Here is a 21,284-nt window from a genome sequence, read left to right on the forward strand (position 1 = left end):
TTCTATGCTCCCCTTGACTAGTCACTGACTCTAACTGCCCCTGACAATGAGCCCAGGATGCAGATCTCAGCCTCTGCAGGAAACTTCTGGAGACAGTCTGAAGTCTAGGGCTAGCAGCTGTCAACAAAGGCGCCATCTGGGGAATGAGGTTCTCGAGCCTCAAAGGCTCACAGGCATTTGTGATGAGTACGGAGAGCCAGGGTGGAATTAAACAAGCATGCAAGGGATGAGACTTTGAACGGCACCTGGCAGGCAGAGGAAGCTCCCGATGCTTTAGGCATTAGCCAAGGATAGCAGAGATGAAGACATCTTCTTTGGGGGACATTTGCATTGGGCCTTAAAAGATTCTTAGCTTTGTCATTCTTAAGTCAAAGGGTAAAAGTTTACATCCATGGTGGGTAAAGCAGGGCTTCTTTCGCACAAAACTCCAGATTAGGACATTGGACTAGAAGCTAAATGGGTCCCCGTGGCTAAGGAATGACATCTGGCCCAGCAGTCGAGGCTCAGAATCAGTTTGATTGTTTTCTCTCCAGCCCCAGAAGTTCCAGGAAGCACTGCGGAAGAGGTCACGGCCACGGGTATCTCCAGCCTCAGTTCCAGTTGCCCTGGACACACGAGGTATCAAGAGGACAAGTTGCAGCTGCTCCAGAGCTCGAACGGCCACTGTGCTCAGGGCACAGAGTTCCCGCTGGCTTCCCCACCGTGGGTTGTGCCTTTTTGTTCCACCACACATTGCTGAAGATTTTTTTTTGGAATGAGAGGAATTGCTTTCTCCAGCCAACAAAAGCTGAGGAGGCATTCAGCAAGTAGGTGAAGACCTACAGGGAATTCTGCATGTAAGCGCTGCTCCGGGAGGGGTGTTCCTAAATGCTTGATCCTGTATCTTTCAACTTCCCTGCCAGCTTGATAGGGACCCTTTTACCCTGGCTCATAAAGTTCGGGAATTATGGCAGCAGTGTCTGTCCTCATGATGTCACCTGTAGTCTCCTGGTTCCTCAAATCAGCCAGCAGGCTTTAGTAGTACCTTTCTCCTGGGGATGGAGCAGACATGGAGGACAGGAATGGATGACTGGATTACCGACCTAGTAAGGAAAAGGTCCAGACAGTAGAGGATTGGTGCATCTTGCATAGTCAGTAATAGGGGTAAGGAAAGGGAGTATCCTTATGACCAAGGACACCTAGACCAAAGTTAGATTTAACTAGCATCCTCATGAGTCCAATATGTTTTTAACTTATTCAATGGCGAGCTAAACCTAATCCCCTAGTCTCTTCCTGTGATAGGATTCGGAAGCAAGAAAGGTCACCTCCTTCCTACAACAATCTATTTGTTACAGTTACAGTTTTACAGGGTCTCAATTAGGTAGCCCTGGCTAGCCTGGAACTCACTCTGTAGACCAGGCTGGCCTTGAACATACAGACATGGTTTTGCCTCTGCCTCCCTAGTGTTAGGATTTGAGGTGTGGGCTATTAAACCCAGTTTTACTGTTCATAATTTTAAATGAGGTTTTAGAAATGCCTTGAAAACAGATACCAAAGCAGAAACCCGGGGACCCACTGGAGGCCTGCTTGCCGCATTGGTGGCTCTGCCATAACCTCTGAAGTTCTCGGGTGTTCTGCATTGCAGCTACTACTTCTACAAAGCCATCCAATGAGTGTGTCCAGCATTCACAGACTGGGCAGCACCAGATCACTGTGGCTGAGTGGCGGTGGGCTCCAGAGTCTAAGGTCACAAGTACCAATCACAAGCTTCTGAATACTTTTCAGGCATCAATACTTGGGCACTGCTCTGTCCATCACGTCTACAACTAGTCTCCCTCCATGCCTTTCCTGGGGTTGGTTGGTTTCCTTTCTTGACATAGGTAGAATTCTCCCCTGTTCTCTGATGCCTGTCTCTTCTAGTTGAAGACAACAAAACTAACCCATGTAGAATGTTGATCTTAGTTGGAAAGCTTTCTCACCATTGGTCTCTGTAGCCTCATAATGGCTCCAAAGGACTGAAAGAACCTCTACCTAGAGGAACAATGGATGGAGGCACAGAGAACACATGGCTGGTCCCATGCTGGAACTCAGCACCTACTCTTCCCATGCTCTACCCATGCAGCTTCATGTCTATGTGCTGACTCATCCTCCAGCTGTAGCTGCTACCATGATGCTGCAGTGATGTTTTCTGGCTTAGGAAAAGGGACATAGCTCATGAAATCCCAAGGGAAGTACATAGAGTCCCTCTTTCTATCTAACAAGTCTTATTTTATAGTAGTGAGTGTCCTAAGTAAACCCTGTCTCAGTCAATTCTTAGAAAAGGTCTATTACAAAACGTGTTTGTGTTGTGTACGTGTGTGTGAGGGTGCACATGCATGTATGTGTACACGTATGTGGAGGTCAGAGCTCAATGTAGGTATCTTCCTCAGTTGCTCTCTGCCTCGAGACAAGTTCCTTCAATGAACCTGGTGCTCACTAGTTAGCTAGACTGGCTAGTGAACCCCAGGGATCTATTTGTCTCCATCCCCTAGCTCCCCACCACTAGGGATCGTGGGTACACACCACTGTACCCTCAGTTTTACATGGGTACTGGGGTCCAAAATCAGGTTCTGCTTGTGTATCAAGTACTTTAGTCATTGAACCCTCTCCCCTACCCTTTGAAAAGGATTACTGCTTTGAAAATTCCTGTGCCATTCTCTCTGGAAAGCTTCACCATGCCTGGTCCTATCCAGTAAAGCACCACTTTAGTGTACCCTCCCAATGCTGATCCCCAACACACGGACAGACAGACAGACACGGAGGCCCATATACAACAGACATACACACACACACACACACAAACACACAGACATGCACACAAACACACAGACACCCAGACATATAAACAGATACACAGACACACAGATACACAGACACACAGACATACAGAGAACACATACACACAGAGACAAAGACACACACACCATTCTACCTAACTGCCTCCATGGTCCCCCAGGGTTAGGTAGGCAAATACAAGGTGTTTTTCCCAATGCTGTCTACTAGCATGTTTCCCATTGGCCTATTTAACCTTACAAAAACCTCAGCTCAAAGCTGCCCAACCAGGAAGTCAATGTGATAGTTGTTAGTCGCCTCCAGTGAGCCACTTAAGCAGTTTCCTCTAAGTCCATCTGGTAGGTAGGACCTAAGATCATCTCTCTGGATTCTGGCTGCAAAGTAGCCTTGAAATTGTAGTTTTTCTCTTTCCAACTGATCTATGTTTTTTTCTGTGTAGTTCTAAGCAGACAAGGGTCCAGTTCCCAACACTTACATCCCTGCACAGGCCAGTCCTACCAGTTCCATGCAGTTTCATGTATGTATGTGTGTGGGGGTATGCAGTATATATGTGTATGTGTGTGGGGGGGTATCTATAGGCAGTGTCTGTTTGCCTGCTTGTGAGTATGTGTATATATATACACTGTGTGTGTGTGTGTGTGTGTGTGTGTGTGTGTGTGTAGGTCAGAGGTCAACACTGCATGTATTCAATTGCTCTCTATCTTTTGAGTCAAGGTGTCTCACTGAATCAGAGCTCATCCATTGGGTAGACTGGCTAGCCAGTGCTGTTTCGGTTCCCTCAGTGCTAAGTCACAAATCACACCCACCCTTTACACGGTGCTGCGGGTCTGAACTCAGGTTCTCATGCCTTGTGGCAGGCTCTTCATGGACAGCCATTTCCTTAGCTGCCCATTGAAGGGCCAGGTGGCTCCGGAACATGGCTAAACATGGATCAAGCATGCAGAAGTATTACACAAATCATCTTTTCTTCTAGCATCAGGTGTTTTGCTTCTTAAGAGGCTGGACCCTCGTCTACCAGCAACTCTTTGTCCTTAGGAAAAGACTTATCGGGGTTCACAGCAGCAAAGGCCTCCGCCACCAGTGAGTAGAGTCTCTGTCTAGTCCATGTCACCTGTCCACAGAGGTCAGATACGGATGAGGCTGACCAGGGCTCCGTCTTCACACCTGCTCCAATGTGGCAACCTGCACACCTGCTCCTTTAAATCAGGGGCAGCTTGTTCACACTTCTACTGCACTAGCAGAGCATTTGCACAACCCACCTAACTTTAAAGGGGAAGCTCAATTAGGAGGGCACACCCTTACCGCTCAGCTGACCGTATTTTTCCTCCTCTGTGACCATATTTTTCTTTTCTTCCATGCACTGGAGATACTGATAAAATTTTCACTTAAAATTTTTCATTTGTTTTCTCATGGGAAAACAAGCTAGCAGGGTCCCTGGAGGCAAAATTCTCATCATGCTTTGCAGTGTTTCTAAGTCTGCTATGATCTTCTGGCCTGGAAACACCGTCTAGGTTTGGATAAAAATTCTGCCTATCATCCTTGGATTAGGAGGGAAGGACAGAGGCCCAAGAGTCTGGCTCCAGAACTTTTTCTGGGTTCTTGGTAAGCATTTCCAAAGAAGGACAGACAGCATTCCTGGGTTCCATTGGAATACTGGGTGAGTGGGACCTATTAATCATCTCCTGAACTTGGCTGTAAGGAAACCTGGGAACCGCAGTTTCTCTTTCCAACCGATACACCTGCCCCTGTGTAACTCCAGGCACCAGTGCCCAGTTCCCAATTCCTCTACTCTGCAGGTGTCTGCTCTCTGTGATTTCCACCTTTGCTCTGTCTTGAAGGCATTTCTGACTCCTTTGAGTTCCCATATTGCCTGCATCTCTCCCTACATGCCCTCTCTGTTATCAGTGTTTCGTAAATACCACACTTCTCCACTAGGATGTGAGCTTTTGGACACTCTAGAAATTGCTTAGATTCATCAAAAACAGACCTGACCACACACGTGAACTTTATTTTTTTGTTTGTTTGTTTGTTTTTCGAGACAGGGTTTCTCTGTGGTTTTGGAGCCTGTCCTGGAACTAGCTCTTGTAGACCAGGCTGGTCGCGAACTCACAGAGATCCGCCTGCCTCTGCCTCCCGAGTGCTGGGATTAAAGGCGTGCGCCACCACTGCCCGGCACACGTGAACTTTATTATGTAGTTACAAATGATTCAAAGAATAAATTTCTAGGATTTTCCCAAGAGTCTTTCTGTGGGGAGTGCTTAGGACCTCTCAAGTGAAAGATGGTTCATGGATGGACAGACAGACAGACAGAATAGTCTGAGTACGCACAGAGGCCAGTTAGTATTTCACAGGGAGAATGAACAAGTTTATTCTCAGAGAGTTCCTGATGAACAAACTCACACATTCTAGTTCTTGGAATGGAGGGAACGGAATGAGAGTAGGGATGACTCAGAGAAACCTCTCGCCAGTCTGTGAAGAGAGGCCCACACCTTACTGTGGTGGGCAACTCACCTAGGTGCACAAGTATGTAACTATATTTTGGTCAGGATTTAACTCTTTGGTAGAGAGGAAGCTTCACTGGGCCAGGATTGTGGGATGTTTCTGTGCCACTGGCAATCGTCAGGGTCTAAGCTGATTTACGGGGAAAAAGTGTAGAGGATTTTGTAAATGCCATGACCACTCTGTGTCTTTGTTTCTCATGTGAAATGTCCCCTTGGATGAGGCGGAACCACCGCAAACCCTCAGGTCCTACAAGGGATCAGCAAATCACAACAGCTGGAGCCAGAGGGGTACGGCCCAAGTGAGAAGAACTCACCCCCACCACCACCACCACCACATTGAGAGGAGACCCAAGTACCACCTCCTCCTTCCAGATGGCAGAAAAAGAATAAATGGATCTCGCTCTTGTACCTTCTGGATCCTTTTGGGTGGTCTTGAAGACAAGATGGGGAGATGGGGAAATAAAGGAGGGCTGGAATATGGTATGAGCATCATACACGGTGGCATGAGACTCACACACATCTCTGTTTTATACGAACTACTTTCTTATATCACCTCCAGCTCAACACAACATATAGGGGAAAGGTTCTCCTGTTGGGTACACTGGAGCTGTCTTCTGTGTTGAGATTTCTCTGTCTTAGCCGTCCTGTACTATTGACTCAAGAGAAGTAAAAGTTTGCTGAAGCAAACATCTCCACTCCAGAAAAGCAAGAAACAGTGGCCCTGGGAGCTTCATGTAAGCTGGCCACTAGATAAGAACACGAGTCCAAGAGAAGGTATTCCATTCCTGACCTCTGAGTGGATTAACTACTTTGTTCCAAAGTTGCCAGTAGAGGCCCCATGTCAGAATCTAGTGCTATGCAATGATGCTCAGTTGCCAGGAGGGTACCAAAGGATAAATGTGTTGTATTCACATGAATCCTAATGACAAACACACTGCTGTTATAAGCACGTTGTAGATACACGGAACAGTCTCTATATAGTCTGAACATAGATACAAAATAAGTTACAGTTGCTTTGTTTTCCATCACAGTAGGAGTGTAGCAGACAGTCACTGGGTCAGTGGCCAGGGAGCAAGCCAAGGAAAAGGCCAAGAGGAGGATGAAGGGCACTGAGTACAGTGGGGATTTTTGCCAAGAACACTGAAACTCTACAGAGAACAAGGTCCCAGTCCTCTCAAGATGGTCTTCTGAGAACTAGCACAGAGTCCTGCTTGGTGACTTCCAGTGGCTGAATTTGAGCTGGGATGCTCAAGGTGAGTGGATGGGAGGCTCAGCAGGAATAGGCACAAACAGCATCTAGCAGGTCAGCCCACTCTCCTGATGGCTTGGTTGGACTTCTGTGATGTTGGGAACACGAGGCACAGGGCCAGAAGGCACAGTTTGCTTCTAGGAGATGACAGATGGCCAGATTGATGGCCCACCAAATGCTGGCGAGCGCTTTTCCTTTGCCTGGATACTCTGGGAGGCTGTGTGAGGGGTTGTGTGTTCAGATGGTGCTGTGCTCTGTCACCAGATAGCAACATTGGGACCATTATCCATCACAGAACAGGGACAAATGGAGGATCAGAATCCTCTCTCTTTGGGACCTTGGGAGTTTGGGAAAGTCACCTGAACTACTGAGTCTCTGGCTCCTCACCTGACAAATAAAGAACAGGGTGATGCATACTTGCCTAGGCCATTAGTCAAGACCTCAGGGACCAACATGTATAAAGTGCCTAACACTGCTCCTGCCACTCAGGGGGAGCTTGGTATATGTAAAGAATCTGAGTATCCAGACAGCCTGGGCCTAATAAACCCATGAACTACAAACATCCTGTCCATGAAGACCACAGGGCATCTTCCTTGTGCTTTTCTACCAAGGTTTTCCCTTTCTCTCCCTATCTGGGATTCTTGAAGACAAAATGGCAGACAGAGTTCAATTAAGTTCAAGTTTGTTGAAGAAGACAGAGTTTTCTATTTAGAAAGATAAAAAGAACATGGGCCAGTGTGTCTCTTCAGGTCTGGGATGTAGTGCCCTAAGGAGATTTCTCCATTTGATTATCCTCCCCCAGCGTCTCCTTTCCCCCACAGCTCCTAGCCCCTGAGTAAATTTCTAATTAAGAAGCCAAAGAGGAAAAATAAAAGCACAGAAAAGAAAGCAAATTGTCTGTTCCACAGAAAGCCTTTTCCATCTGCTCAGAGCCTTAGTGTGGAGGCACTAGGGGTAGGGTGGCTTGGGCCATCTGTGGGCCAGTCAACTGCCTCATGTCTTTGGGGAATGGGAGAGAGAGGGGAAGTTTGGAGATGCAGGCTTTTATCCTGGGATAGAGGAGGTACAGCTGCCCTTCTTCCAACCCTGGGAACTTGGAAGTGTCCAAACAAGGATGAACCCTTCTCATCTATATATCAAGCCGCACGTGTGTGTGTGTGTGGGTGTGTGTGTGTGTGTGTGTGTGTGTGTGTGTGTGAGTGTGTGTGTCTATGGTCATCATGCCCCTTCTCTCTTCTAATACTGCCTGTCTGGTTACCTGGATCTGTCACTCAGATACTTTCCTCTTAGACGGAGGGAGGAGATGGGCAGGCAGCTCATTGGGCAATTCATGCCCCTCCAGCTTGACTTTGATAAGGTGGTTGGCCAGGGCAAACTCCTCATCATCCAACATGCCATCCTTGTCGATGTCGGCTAGTTTCCAGATCTTGCCCAGCACACTATTGGGCAGCTTGGAGCGTACCATCTCTTTTTTGGCATTGGCACCCGTGATCTTGCCATCCACTGGGGACAGGGTATAGAAGATCTCGTCGTACATAGGCTTGTCTCGGGCCACCACCCACTCAGCATCATCAATACCTTCCCCGGCCCCCTCTCCATAGCCATGCCCGAAGGGGCCTTGCAGGGTTCCCTCGAATGCTCCGCCTTTCACCATCTGGACAGGTCGCTGGGTCTCTTCCTGGCGCACCAGCACCATGAGCTGGGCAATGTCGTGCGCCAGCATGTCATCTACCACCTCCAGCAGCTTGCTCTTCAGTGGCTGGAATTTGCTGAAGTCCTGGGCCTGCAGCTGGTCCTGGGAAGAGAAGGAAAAAGGGGGGAGTAGAATACAAGGGAAGATTTTCCACATCAGGGAAGGTGCTTCCTACTAACTCTAGAATGCTTGCCCAGCTCTTTCTGGTGAAGGCAGTGAGGCCAAGGGACTGTGTGAGGAGACGAGAAGCAAGAGCTGAGGAACAAGTGTTGGTTTGTTTATTTACATCTCTTTAAATATTATTACAAAAGGTAACTCTTATATTCCTTCTAAAGTAAGTTTTGGCTGTCAAATGGTGACTCTTGAAGGTGGTGGCCCTCGGAGAAGGAGTCCTGTGGGTCTCCAGGAGAGCTTATGTTTGAAAAACACACAGCAAAGTGCTTTCATTTCCTGCTTACTAGTTCACTCTCCTCAGTGCCCTGGGAGGTGGAGAAGTCATACACTATTCGTATTTAGTGAGAGGGTCAAGGTGATGGGGATTGAAAATTAGGCAACTATAACCACAACAAAAGCCAAAGGTCACTCCCAGCTTTACTGTTCTCAATTAGGATACTCAGTGGAATTGCCTGGTGAGATGTCTCAAAAGTTTGGACCCCTTCCCTGCATTCTGACCTAGTAGGCACTGGAAGGCATGTTGACTTTACAAAAGCTGGTCCCCTTGCCAGGGCTACCAGCCCACATCATAAAAGAAAAATGCTCTCCTTTCAAGACCTTTGCATGGAGACAGCAAAGCATGGGCACATGATACTGAGAAAAGGTACCATCATGTGGCAGAGTGCAAATAAGGAATATGGGTTAACTTAAAATGTAAGAGTTAGCTAATAATAAGCCTGAGCTATTGGTTGAGCATTTATAAGTAACATTAAGCCTCTGTGTGGTAATTTGGGGAGCAACTGCTGGGTATTTGTGATTGAGCATCTCCTTGACAAGAAAGTTCTGCCAACACCTTTACAGTCTTGAAAGGCCCTCAACATAGAACATGCAATTTTTACTTGCTTCTTGTTCAGTAGTTCTTAACCTTCTTGATGCTGTAACCCTTTAACACTGCTCCTCAATATGTGGTGACCCCCCACAACATCATTTTTATTGCTACTTCATAACTATAATTTTGCTACTGTTATGAATAGTAATATAAATATATGTGTTTTGGGGTGGTCTTAGGTGACCGCAGGGGAAGGGTTGGTCCATTACAAAAAGGTTGCAACTCACAAGTTGAGAACTATTGTTCTAGGAGGACACAGCTGCCCACTGCTGCCCTGATCTGGCCACAGCAATCTCATTATGTGGGTAGGGGAAGAGGCCAGGAAACAAGGATTGGCACTTGGAGTCCACTGCAGGAAACTTAAAGGATATCCACAGCTACAGTTCAAGGGCAAGGCTGGCAGGACACTTCTCACCTCCTCTCTAGGGCTGGGTGACGAAGAAGGGCTATGGAGAGCAGAACAGGGCTCTATGCTAAGGATCTTGCAGACAAGATATTTCACTGGGTTCCCAGAACTTGTGTACAAACCCCTTTGCACCCCCTGTTTCGAGGTGACACAAAGGTTCAGTATGCATCTAGTCTTTGTGGTATGGTGGCTTCTTGCTTGGCTCCTGGGGACAGTTCCCAGCTTTTCTACGTAAGGGTAATGTGAACACTTTGCTGGGAAAATGCTAAGACCTTAGCTGATTCTTGTACAAAAGGCAGATGAAGATGTTCCTTCTGAGAAGACCATACACACACACACACACACACACACACACACACACACACACACACACACACACGAAGTGGCTGCCCTAGGTTCAAGGGCTTCCAACATCCCCCAAAGATGCTGCCACAAACTATTCCCAAGAAGGGAATAACCAAAGCACTTAAGGGCCATTATTATTATCCTAGAGATGGTGGAGATGGGCCCTTCACTAGATAAGGTCTTCAGTGTCACCAAACACACCCATGCCTTTGGGGCTGCTGGGCTGTTTCTCCCCTGGCTTGGCTATGGCACTTGCTGTGAGTAGTGGTCCTTCAGGAAGGACATATCTAATGTCACCTCCTTGCATCCGACTTTGGGTTTCTCCCAGGAGCTCTGTCAGCCCCCTTCATTCTCTGGAAGCCAGCTAGTGTGACCCTGTCTCCCTTCATAGGGTCTCTGACCCTCATTACCTGCATCCTCTTCAGGTTGGGGAAATCCCCGGGGGAGATCTGGTGCTCTCGTTCAATCCGGCCATAAATCTCAGCCAGGTTGTTCACCAGTTCCTTCTTTTTGGTGTCCTTCCCAAACACTGACGGCATCTCCTTCTTCAAGGAGCTGATGATGTAGGCATGGACCTGACAAAGAGGGACAGAGGACAACTTCATGAGGAGCCCAGACTGGCCCTTCTAGCCCTTCCTCCTGCCTCTGCTTCAGAGACCATTTCTCTCTCCATCCCTCACAGTCTTGGGAAGTAAGGTCACCGTGGTGGGGGTGAGAATGCTGCCATTGCTGATGCTGCAGATCTGACCACAGTGGTACCCGCTGAGCACGAAGGCATCTAGTGCAGTGGTGAGGATTTTCACACTGTTTCTCTACATCAACATCAGCCTGTTCCGTTTACAGACACAGAAAAAGGCACAGAGAAACTATAAAAGCATAGCTATCCTGAGGGTCACTGGGGTGCGCATGGAACCAACCTGGCCATCTAACCAAGGGACTGCAATTCTTACAACTGACCCCTACCTATGAACCTGTCTAAACTCCACCTTTAGGGGCCAGCCTTACCTTGGCCAGCCGGGCTCTCTTGATGAGGTCATTGAGCTTTCGAAGAGCAGCATTACGGGGGAGACTCTGGATGTCTCTGAACAAGTCCTGCTCTTCAGCTTCAAAGAGCTTCCGGTTGTCAGGAATGAGGAGAGGGTGGGACCAGAAGGAGCCGATGTAGACTCGAATCACCTCTGGTGTGTTCACGATCTTGCCCAGGGACCACATGAGGGCCCCATATACCCGCATCAGCTGCTGGGTCTCAATCTGGTCCGCCTTGTTCAGCACCACTCGCATCTTGTCCTCGTGGTTCTTGAGAGCCTTGATGACTTCTGAGAACTCGTCAGAGATGTCCAGCTTGTGGGCGTCGAAAAGCAGGATGATGCGGTCCACCCGCTCGGCAAACCATTCAAGGACAGCAGCAAAATCATACCCTGTGGCAGAGGCATAGTCAGTGGGAGGAGCTTTGGGGCATGGACCTATAGTGAAGGGTCTGACGTAAGACAACACAGTCTTGGAAAGAGCCTGGCTCCTCCCATTTGGCTCTTTGACCCTGAGCAAATTTCTGTCTCTCTCTCTCTCTCTCTCTCTCTCTCTCTCTCTCTCTCTCTCTCCCTCCCTCCCTCCCTCTCCCCCTCCCTGTGTGTGCAGTAGTGGGAATCAAACCCTGAGTTTCATGCATGCTACACAAATGCTCTTTTACTGAGCTCTAGCTCCAAACCTCCTTAGCATTTTCCATCTATAGAATGGTCATTAGTGAATATTTGGCCACTAGGATGATGGAGATGATGCTCAGTAAATGCTGGATTCTATTATAAGCATTGCTACTCCCACAAAGGACAGCTACTACCCAGTTACCGTCTTATTAAAGTCAGGAGCTAGAGTTCCTGCTGGAAAAAAAAAAGTCTAGACATTGCTTTTGTGCCGAGATTTTGAGGTAGGGTCTTACTGTCTTGCAGTAGCTCATATGGGCCTTGAACTTCTTAGAAACGCCAGTTTAGCCTCACACCTGAACACCGCCGCCATCCCCCACACCATACCCACCCCTGCCTCAGCCTCCAAAGTGCTGAGATTCCAGCAGTGCATCAGCTTGGACTGGTTTCTGTTTTGAATTTGAATAAAGACTCGGAAATTCTTTACAAGGTACCATCAGCAAAACAGAAGACGCAAGTGACCATTGCAGATTCAAACCACGCCCATCCCTGGTTGGGACGACCTCCTTACAGACCCAAGTGACTTATTCTCCTATAGTTCCCAGGCTCACTTCCTTCCTCGCTCCTCTGCTGCAGTCCCAAATTCCCAACTCCTGTTCTGTATGGAGTCCTTTCCTGAGGATGTGACTGGGCTGCTGGCAGCCACACCTTGTTATCCAGCCCTGAGCTACTTTAAATCCGCTGGTTCCGGGAACTCTAGAGCGCCTGTTCTGCTTGGTGCCAAGCAGCTGTGGATCATGGAGAAGGTCATGGTTTGGCTATGTAGTGGAATCCAAAAGACTCATATTGGGGGGACTGGTTGCCAATTTACTTTAGGAAGTGAATGGATCATGAGGTCTCTGAGACAACACCTCAAGTCTGATCCAGGAGGTTTGGATAGGCATTTATCCCCCTCCTCTCCTCTCTCTCTTTCTCTCTCCGTCTCTCTCTCTCTCTCTCTCTCTCTCTCTCTCTCTCTCTCTCTCTCTCTCTGTGTGTGTGCGTGCGTGCGTGTGTGTGTATGTAGATATATAAACACTGTGTTCATGAATGTGGACGCCAGAGGCCAACCCTGGGCAGGTCATTCTTCAGGAACCATCCTCCATGTTTTTCAATACATATTATTGTATCGAAATAATACAATATTCTCATTGATCTGGAACTCACCAAATGGGCTATGCTGGCTTCCCAGAAAGCCACAGGAATCCCCCTGTCTCAGCTTCCCCAGTGCTGGGATTATCAATATAAGAGGACACCATGGCTTCTATGCCCAGCTTTTATTATGTGGGTTGCAAGGGCTCAAACTCGGGTCCTCATGTTTACATAACAAACACTTCATAAACTGAGCTACATCTCCCTAACAATAATGGGTACCCATTTCCCTCATGTAATTAGGGACCTCTCCCTGTGGCCCCAACCTGAACAAAGTAGCCTTATCCTCCTCCATCCCCACTGCACCCAGGGTGCACATGGTAGGTCCTCCATCTGCATCTGCTGCACACAGTATACACAGAATCCTGTTCTGCCTTTTACATCAGGGAAACAGAGAACAGCGCATCTCTGGGCCTTAGTCTTCCACTCTCTAAACCAGGACCCACCAATGCCTTGACCACAGGGTTGTGAGGATCAAATCTGAGAGAAGCAGATGATATTCTTACTCATGACCTTGGCCAAACACCAGGTCCCTTTATAGAGAACTCCTCTGTGTATCGCCACAGGATGGAGCTTGCTCTGCGGGTCTGTGTTTCTGTAGGATCACTGACCTGGGTGTGTTCCCTGTAGTTTCTACTCGGTTATTAACTTGATATGCTGCGCAATAGAATCCCCTCACTTATCCTTGGTCTCTGTTTCCAGGATGGATGATCTCTGCACTTCCTTTCTTGGTTTACAATTCTCTGTGTCTTCATCCAGAGGTGTGAGGATGGGGAACACAGTAATATGGAGACGAGACACAAGAATGCCTTTATATCTACGGAGAGGGAAAGGCTGAAGGCCACTGCCTCTGTGCCCTGGGCATGCCTACAGGAAGCCTCCTCCAATCTGCTGACAAGCAGATGGCTTCCGGGAACCTTTCCTATGATGGGATGAGCACCGAGGCCTCCTATTAATCCTCCCACTTCTGCAAATTGGGCAGGCTCTGGTAGCTGCTATCGAGTGACAAGCAGGGAGAAGCCTCCTCTGTGGTGTGCGGTTGGGAAGACTGTGAGACTGAAGCCATGCCTCTGCAAGCTCCCCTCAATGCTCACCCTCCTAGCTCCTGACTACTTGGGGGCCCGTGCAACCTCTAGGATGAATGTGAGGTGCTTCCATAGCCTGGACTTATAGGTAACCCCAGAAATAGAGATAGAGGAAAGGCAAAGACTGGGCACAGTCAGGAGGGGGACACAAAGCTATCTTTCCCATTTGTTTTCTGAACGGCCTTCTGCAAGTCTGAACCTCTTTTACTGGGATGTAAAAAAAAAAATATGGATAGTAAAAACTGGCTTAATGGAGGGCCCACGGTGTAGCCATGAAAAACAGACCTGATACTAGGAGGAGGAGAGAACTCAGTCTAGATGGAGACCACCCTAATGCCCAGGATGCACAGTGTGCCCACGGTGACTACCTGATACACCCCTTTAACTAAGGAATGGCTCCGAGGCCCTCAGTAATGACTCCTGAACACTTTCAATAGTCCATGGTCTCTGAATCATAGGGTGGAGAGACAGAATAGTGGTCCTTCCTGAATTCCTCTTGGAATGTCTGCCGGCACCCAGAGATCCAACGGGTAGGCTCCAGGCTAGAGTCTGGGAAGCCTGCAGGGATCTGCAGCTCCCGCCCCCGGGCTCCAGGGACGGGGAAGAAAGTATTTCTAATTAATGCCAGGCAGGAGGAAATCAATGAGACAAACTCAATAAGCAGGGCCACTCCTTAATAACCCAGCACTTCCCTCGCTGTCTGATATACACTGCGGCGTTCTTTGCATTTTCAGCTGCAAAACGAACCTCAGTGGAGGATCTCTACAGCCTTCCATCACCCGGAGTGAACAGGGTGTACGCATCGTGCACAAGACGGAGTACAGACATAGAGAGGTGAGCTAAGGGCATTCTGAAGTACACAGCCAGACCAGATGCTAGCAAACGAAGGCTTAGAACCCAGATCCACATCCTCTTAGCTCTTAGTCCCGGGCGAGCCTGCAACCCAGAGGCCGGAGGCTTACTTACAATGGACATATAGCATACCCTTCCCCAAATCTGTTAAGTCCTAGGGATGCTTAAAAAAGAGGGAGATACAGAGACATGCAGCACCAAATGGGAGCCTTTGGCTGACAATACGGAACAATACCCTGGACACTTCCAGGAAACAACCACAAAGAATGGTCCAAGCAGACCCATCACAGGCCTCAGGTGACCACGAAACTGGCAGTGAGGCCTTCAGAAGGTATCGGGGCCCAGCTGCTCTGAGCATACATGGGTTTAGCAGCCCATCCTCTGAGGAGCCAGGGAACCCCTCAGTGCTCAGGGGTAGGCTAGGGGTGTAGGCTACAAGCTATATTGGCACAGACCCCTGACGTCTCAAGAGGAAACCTGGAGAAGACAAGTTAGCCCCCATTCCTGCCTGGTCTTTCCCAATAGGTTTTGGGAATGTACTGAAGGCTGAAGACTGGGACTCGGGAGATCAGGTCTCACATCCCAATTGTGTCACCTGCTCTGAGCCTACTGAGTACTTGCTTGGGCCAGGGTCTCCATCTATGTGCAGTCTTGGGTTGAGAGCATGAAGCCCCGGAGTGGCTTTCCCAGTGTGGAACTGGCGGATTCAGTCTGAACAGTCAGGAAATGTGCCTTCCATGTGAGAAGGCATGATGCCTTCCAGCGCCCTCTGCACACTGCTACATCCGTGCTCCTTCCCGGTAATGAACCAGGGCCAGCCACATCCTGCCCCTTCCAGGAACAGCTTTCTGTCTGCCTTTCCTGCCTCCTCCAGAGACTTCTTTCAGAACTGAGTGCAAGCTTGAAACTTCACGGACTTGTCTTCTCTATAGACATACACCCCAATCCCCGGCCTGGACAGAAGGCCACGCTGAAGCAAAGACCACACTGTTTGACATTAGCCTAGGGCAGAAGGCTCATCCCAATGATGGCCGAGGCTCTGGGAGCCCCGAAGAGCAACTGCCAGGGGTTGGGCAGTCTAGGCTAAGGTATCTCTGTGCTGACTTGATTCTAACACTTCTGCTGAGCCATAAGCCCTGAGCCAGGCAGAGGCATGGTGAGGGGACTGTGGGCTTAATCAGCAGGACCATCTGAGGGGACCTGGCCCACCTGGGCTTGAGGAGGGTGGTAGGAAGTACCCAGTCTACTATGGCCAACCCTATAAGTGAAGGAAGTCTGGGTAATCAACTGTAGATTGGCGTAGACACTTGTGTGTGGGTGTCAGGAGGTGTGAGGGAGGCAGGGTGTGGGTATAGGTGTGAAGAATGTGTAAGTGGGGGTGGGGAAGTCTGGAGGGGCTTAAACTGGAACTCTGGCTTTATGGCTAACCACAAGGAAGGATAGAAGAGCCTGTGTACCCAGACAATGTGCCTGAATCGGGTCCCATCACCACCACCACCTGGGTCACTGGGGTATCTGCTATCCTCCCAGACTCTGTTTTTTTTTTCAGGGTGCTGAAATCAGCACTGCTCTGGGCTGGTGGCAGTCCCAACCCCAGCTTCTCTCTGTCTCTGGCTGCTTTGGCCAGCAGCTGCACCGGTCTGGACTCAGAATGGCAGAGAGCACCCTAGCAGAGTCATTGTTTTGTTCAGAGAAGGGAGGAGTCTGATGCGTTGTCAGTTCTTGGAAGGAGGGGGTGGAAACATAATCAAGATCGCCAGTGCCCAGTGTGTGTAGCGCAGGTCTGAAGACAAAGGCAGGGGAGGACGTGGAGAACGGGAAAGAACGAAGCAGGGCAGGAAGGTAGAAGACACGAGTCGCTGAAGATGAGGCTGCGTTGTGCATCTGCACAGGCCCAAATTCAAGGGTGATGAATCACACAGCTGACCGTGGTCATGTAACGTGCAGCCTTGGAGAGCCGCTAAGGAGGGAAGAGGTCTGCAGACTTTGTCATAAGGCTCTACGATGCATTTCCCTGAGACGTTAGGGGCTTTGTCAGGCCACAGCCCTGAACTACAAGTCCAAGTCTAGTGCCCTTGGGCCCCTCAAGGCTGTCCTCTCTCCAGGCCTGCTTGCAGGCTAGGTTGTGTTGCCCTAGCAGGTGCATGAGTTGCAAATGCCTGCAGCCTGTGGTACCAGTCTGCCGCTGTTATCCTGCAAGATGTGGACTGCCCCGTGAGCCTTACATCCTTTAAGGCCTAGACTCAGACCCAGGGCTCTGGGGGTGCAGACTGACTGCTCCTCATTCCACCAGAGCTCAGAGTTAGGGGCCAAGGGACCAGGCTTCCTGGACCCCATCACAGGTCACCAATTATAGGCACTGGGAACATGGTTTTCCAGATGCCCTCCTGATTCAGCTGCTTCCTTCCTCTCTCCTTTCCAGGTTTTACCTCCTGGGATAGAGGGGGGTCCTGCTCAGATATTTCATGATGCCTCACTCCCAACACGGCTTTAAAGTGGGGCTCTAGGAAGGCCTGTCCGGGTCTCACCTAGAGAAGGCTATTTCCCAAAGGGTTCTCTGGCAGTCTCTCCCATTGCTTGGGCTCACACACAGCTACTGTGTAGCCCCAGGGAGCTGAGCCTTTCTATCCTCATGTTTCCTAGAGGAGAGTTACTCCTATCAGGAGAGAAAAGCTCAGGACCTTCCCTGGCACTGCTAAGCCTCAAGGATCCACAGCCATGGGCTGTATGCCTGTTGGTCCGTAACTATCTTCTCTGAGGCTTGGGAGTAAATGGGTACTGAGTTGCACAGGCCATGCCCTTGAGGAAGAGGTTCTTGGTTCCTGCTGCGGTGGCAAGATGGACAGACAGATCTACGTCAGTAAGGAGTCATGGAGTGAATGGTGCTGAGGCACATGCCACAGGGAGGCCTGTGTCACCTGAGGTCAATTCAGGAGAGAGCCCTGGCCACTTCCCAGAGAGACTTGCCAGTGCAAGGCTGACCCTTCCCGGAGGCAGACTTCTGAGTGCTAATTTGGTCCCAGTCCAGGCTACGAGCACCAGGTTTGGCGAGATTACATCTCATCTGATTTTCCTGCTAAAAGCATAGCATAGAAAGGCGAGGCCAGTGGGGTACTGGGGTACAGACCTGTAACTTAAGAGGATCAGGAGTTCAAGGCCAGCCTTCAAAAATCCTAAACCCACACTGAAGGGGTAATGGGCTACTCAGAGGCACATAGCAGATACGACAGGAGAGGCCAGGAGCAGGTGACCAGCTCAACACCCGCCAGGAACGCCGCTTACCTCGACTGATCCTCTGTTTCTCCCCGGAGAGGATCCCTGGTGTGTCAATGACACTGATGCTCTCCAGCACGGCGTTGGGCAGCTGGGCACACACAAACCTGCACGGATGGTGAGAGGAAGGCTATGGTGAGCTACTGAGGCACCTCGCTGGCTCAATCAAGGCTTCAATCACCCGACCATCCCGTGGGCCACAGGGTACCAGGTCACCTGCTGTGGGCATGCTAGGTATGCCGGCTAATCCCAGGAGTGAGTTATGGTTCTCTTGCCACCTATCATATCCTGTTTTGGAGTGCTTGGTACCCAGGGTGCTTGATAAAATGTTGGCTGCTCCATAGTGAAATCCTACCTCTCGTATGTGTCCAAAGCCTTGTTTTAAACGCCTGTGGCTTCAAGTCTTTAATGATCCCTGGCCAGCCACTTCCTTCCTTGAAAGGCTTCACCTAGCTTGGCCAACTCCTGATGGCCAATCAGAACTCTACCTCCTCCAGACAGTGCTTCCAGTCAAGGGGCAGGAGGAGCCTGGAGATCTGCACATAGTCAGGGTATGGCAACCCCCTTCTGATTTGATCACTCTGCATTTCCCCCGCTCCCATCACTGTGCATCCTACATGTGTACTGCAGGCCTTATGTAGCATGCGATAGTAAGCAGATGGATGCAGAACAGAAGATCACAAACCCACAGGAAGCCATGCTGAAAGTGACTGTGGTATGCCTGGAGATCTGTTCTTTGAAAAACTCCCCAGGTGACCCTGAGGCAGTCTGGGCTCATGCTCTGAGTCCTTGCTGTCAAGAGTCCTATGACAAACCAACTTTGATCCCTGCCTCTGGTGGAGGCAAAGATGCTATCTGTGCCCGGCAATGACAAGCCAGGGTGCAGAGGTGCCTGGTGCCAGCATCCCAAAGCCAAAGAAGGGTTTGTTAGAACCTGGCAGAGAGATGGTTTGGGAGGAGGGTTTCTTGGGGGAGGTAGAATTGGGGCTGTCCTTGAAAGATGAGTCATACCACCCAGGAGTGTGCTATTTGGGCAACTGCAAGGCTAGCTCAGCCAGACATTACTCTAGGATGACTGTCTAATGGTACCCAGGAGGAGCAGCGGTGGGTGCTGACGAGGTGTGAAACTATAGCCAGCGCTGGACTGACGACTGGTCACTACTGGCAGGCCCCAGTTGGCCCTATCAGCCTCTGTCTTAGTGGTGTGTGCACACTGTCACCCATCCTCTAGTTAGAGGGTCCTACACTAAGCTCCTTTCTTTTGTCTCTCTCTGCTTGTATTTTTCTCTCTTGCTTCAGGTTCTCCTTCCTGGAATCCCTTTGCTCACCCTTCCGGTGTCATTTCCCCCATTGCTTCAAGCCCAGGTCAAATGCTGGCTTTTCCACATCACCTTTGCGACTGCTCTCCCCTGCTGTGAAACAGGCAGCTTATCTTCCGGAAGGAGCCCAAGGACTAGACTGAGTCTTACTTCTCTTGCTGAGCCCACCAAGCTGCTGCCTCCAAGGACTAGAGTTTCCTGCACTAAAGCAAGCACTCCACCCCCTCGTGCCGTGCCTGGGGGATGGGACAGTCCTTAAGACAGCTGCTCTGCTTTCTTTCCTCAGTCTGTTTCGCCAGAGCCGCACAGTATAGGGCCCTGTGGCCAGGAACCCTGAAGGAACCTCATCTGTGTCTGTTCTTTCCAGTTAACATTTTCATCCTCAAAAGGGAAGCAAAGCTTTAAGGGGAGATGGACTCACCTTCTGTGTACTCCCCAACCCCACAGTGCCTTCACATCTAGGCTTTTAATGAATCATTTTCAGAATATTTTAAATTATATTGTTTTTCCTACAGTTTAAAAAAGAAAGCGATTCAGCAAGACAATGAGGCTGCGTCTTCCCTCACCCTTCTCCCCCTCAATTCCAAGTGTGAAATCCACAGTCACAGCTACCCACTCTCTAGATGCTTTTCCTCTCTCAGGTTATCTTTCTATGTTTGCAGGAGGAGAGCGGGGCGTCCAGAGAGTCTGTGACTTGCATTTCGTCATCTTATGGATGAAGACAGCAGTACTGAAAGAGGTTATGTGTTGTTAACCAGACTTTTCACGCATATGCGTCCTTGGTTTCAAAAGTCGAATTAATCATATAGTCAGTGGGCCCTCCTGGGTTTGGTTCATGACATAAAGGCACTCCTCCCTCAGGAATGTGCTGGCTACTATGGTAATTACATAGATCTGTTATCATAACTGACCGCATGCCATTACACAGAGATACTATTATCACTGTAAGCAGTTATCCTGAAGGAGCTTAACCGCCAACCTTGGCCCCCCCATCTCTTTTGATAACCGACTCTCAGGTACCCCAGTTCTTCTCTGCTCTCACCTGGAAGCTAGCTCATCTTTGCCTCTGAAGAATGAAGCTCCCTCGCTGACTCACGGTCACTCGCTGCAAACTGAGGTACCGGAAATTGAATGCATCATGTCTCCCACCCCCAGACGCCCCGGTTCACCCCCAGCTGGCTCATCCTTCTACCTCCCTTTCAACACATACTATTCTGTGTTTTAGTACTCCATGTGCCTCTCTCCCCCTCTACCTGGATCAGGCCTCTGTCCCTCAGCTCCAGGTAGCGGAAACTCCTGGTCCCAAGGACACCACCTCATGCACCTCAGTACCCACCACCCCGATCCATTTATACAGATTCAACTTTCCTTTCTAAGAAACCATGCCTACCTCCTGATGATCCTCCCTAATAGACCAACTCCTCACAAGTGATTTCTTGTCCCCCAGAAAACATGTCCTGCCTGTTGGCATTCCACACTGTCCCTCCCACACCAGGTCACCTGTTCCTTCTTGTCTCAAAGTACTGTGGGTTATATCACTACAGGAAAGTTTACAGGATAAGAGATACTGATAATGTTTCTGGGCAACAGGCCTCAATTTCCAGAGATGGAAATGCTATAAATGACCCATTTCTCTCACTGAAAAACTAGGAAATAAGTTTAAAGATTAATTTAAAATTCTTTTAAGTATGTGTTTCTATGTGTGTCTGTGCTGGGTGGTGCTGGATCCCCTACAGTGAGCTGCTGGAGGTCAGTGCTGTGACGGAACTTGAGTCCTCTGTTCTTAACCTCTGAGCCATCTTCCCAGTCCAGGAATCAAATTTAAAAACAAAAAGCAGGAAATCCACACAGTCACTAGCTGTCCTCCATAACCTACCATT

General features: G+C 49.3%; 1 protein-coding gene across 1 annotated transcript in view; it reads right to left on the reverse strand.

Moving 5' to 3' along the window:
• Positions 1–6,196: 6,196 nt before the first annotated feature.
• Positions 6,197–21,284, reverse strand: part of Ehd3 (EH domain containing 3) — a 28,571-nt gene continuing 13,483 nt past the window's right edge. Inside the window, exons 3-6 of the mRNA XM_005367946.2 lie at positions 18,095–18,192; positions 11,053–11,465; positions 10,458–10,622; positions 6,197–8,356 (exon numbers count right to left, since the gene is read on the reverse strand). Coding sequence (XP_005368003.1) covers positions 7,829–8,356; positions 10,458–10,622; positions 11,053–11,465; positions 18,095–18,192 — 1,204 coding nt within the window. The 3' untranslated portion in view covers positions 6,197–7,828. The remainder of the gene's footprint in view (positions 8,357–10,457; positions 10,623–11,052; positions 11,466–18,094; positions 18,193–21,284) is intronic.

This window comes from Microtus ochrogaster, unplaced genomic scaffold (assembly GCF_000317375.1).
Source record: "Microtus ochrogaster isolate Prairie Vole_2 unplaced genomic scaffold, MicOch1.0 UNK26, whole genome shotgun sequence".
Lineage (NCBI taxonomy): Eukaryota > Metazoa > Chordata > Mammalia > Rodentia > Cricetidae > Microtus > Microtus ochrogaster.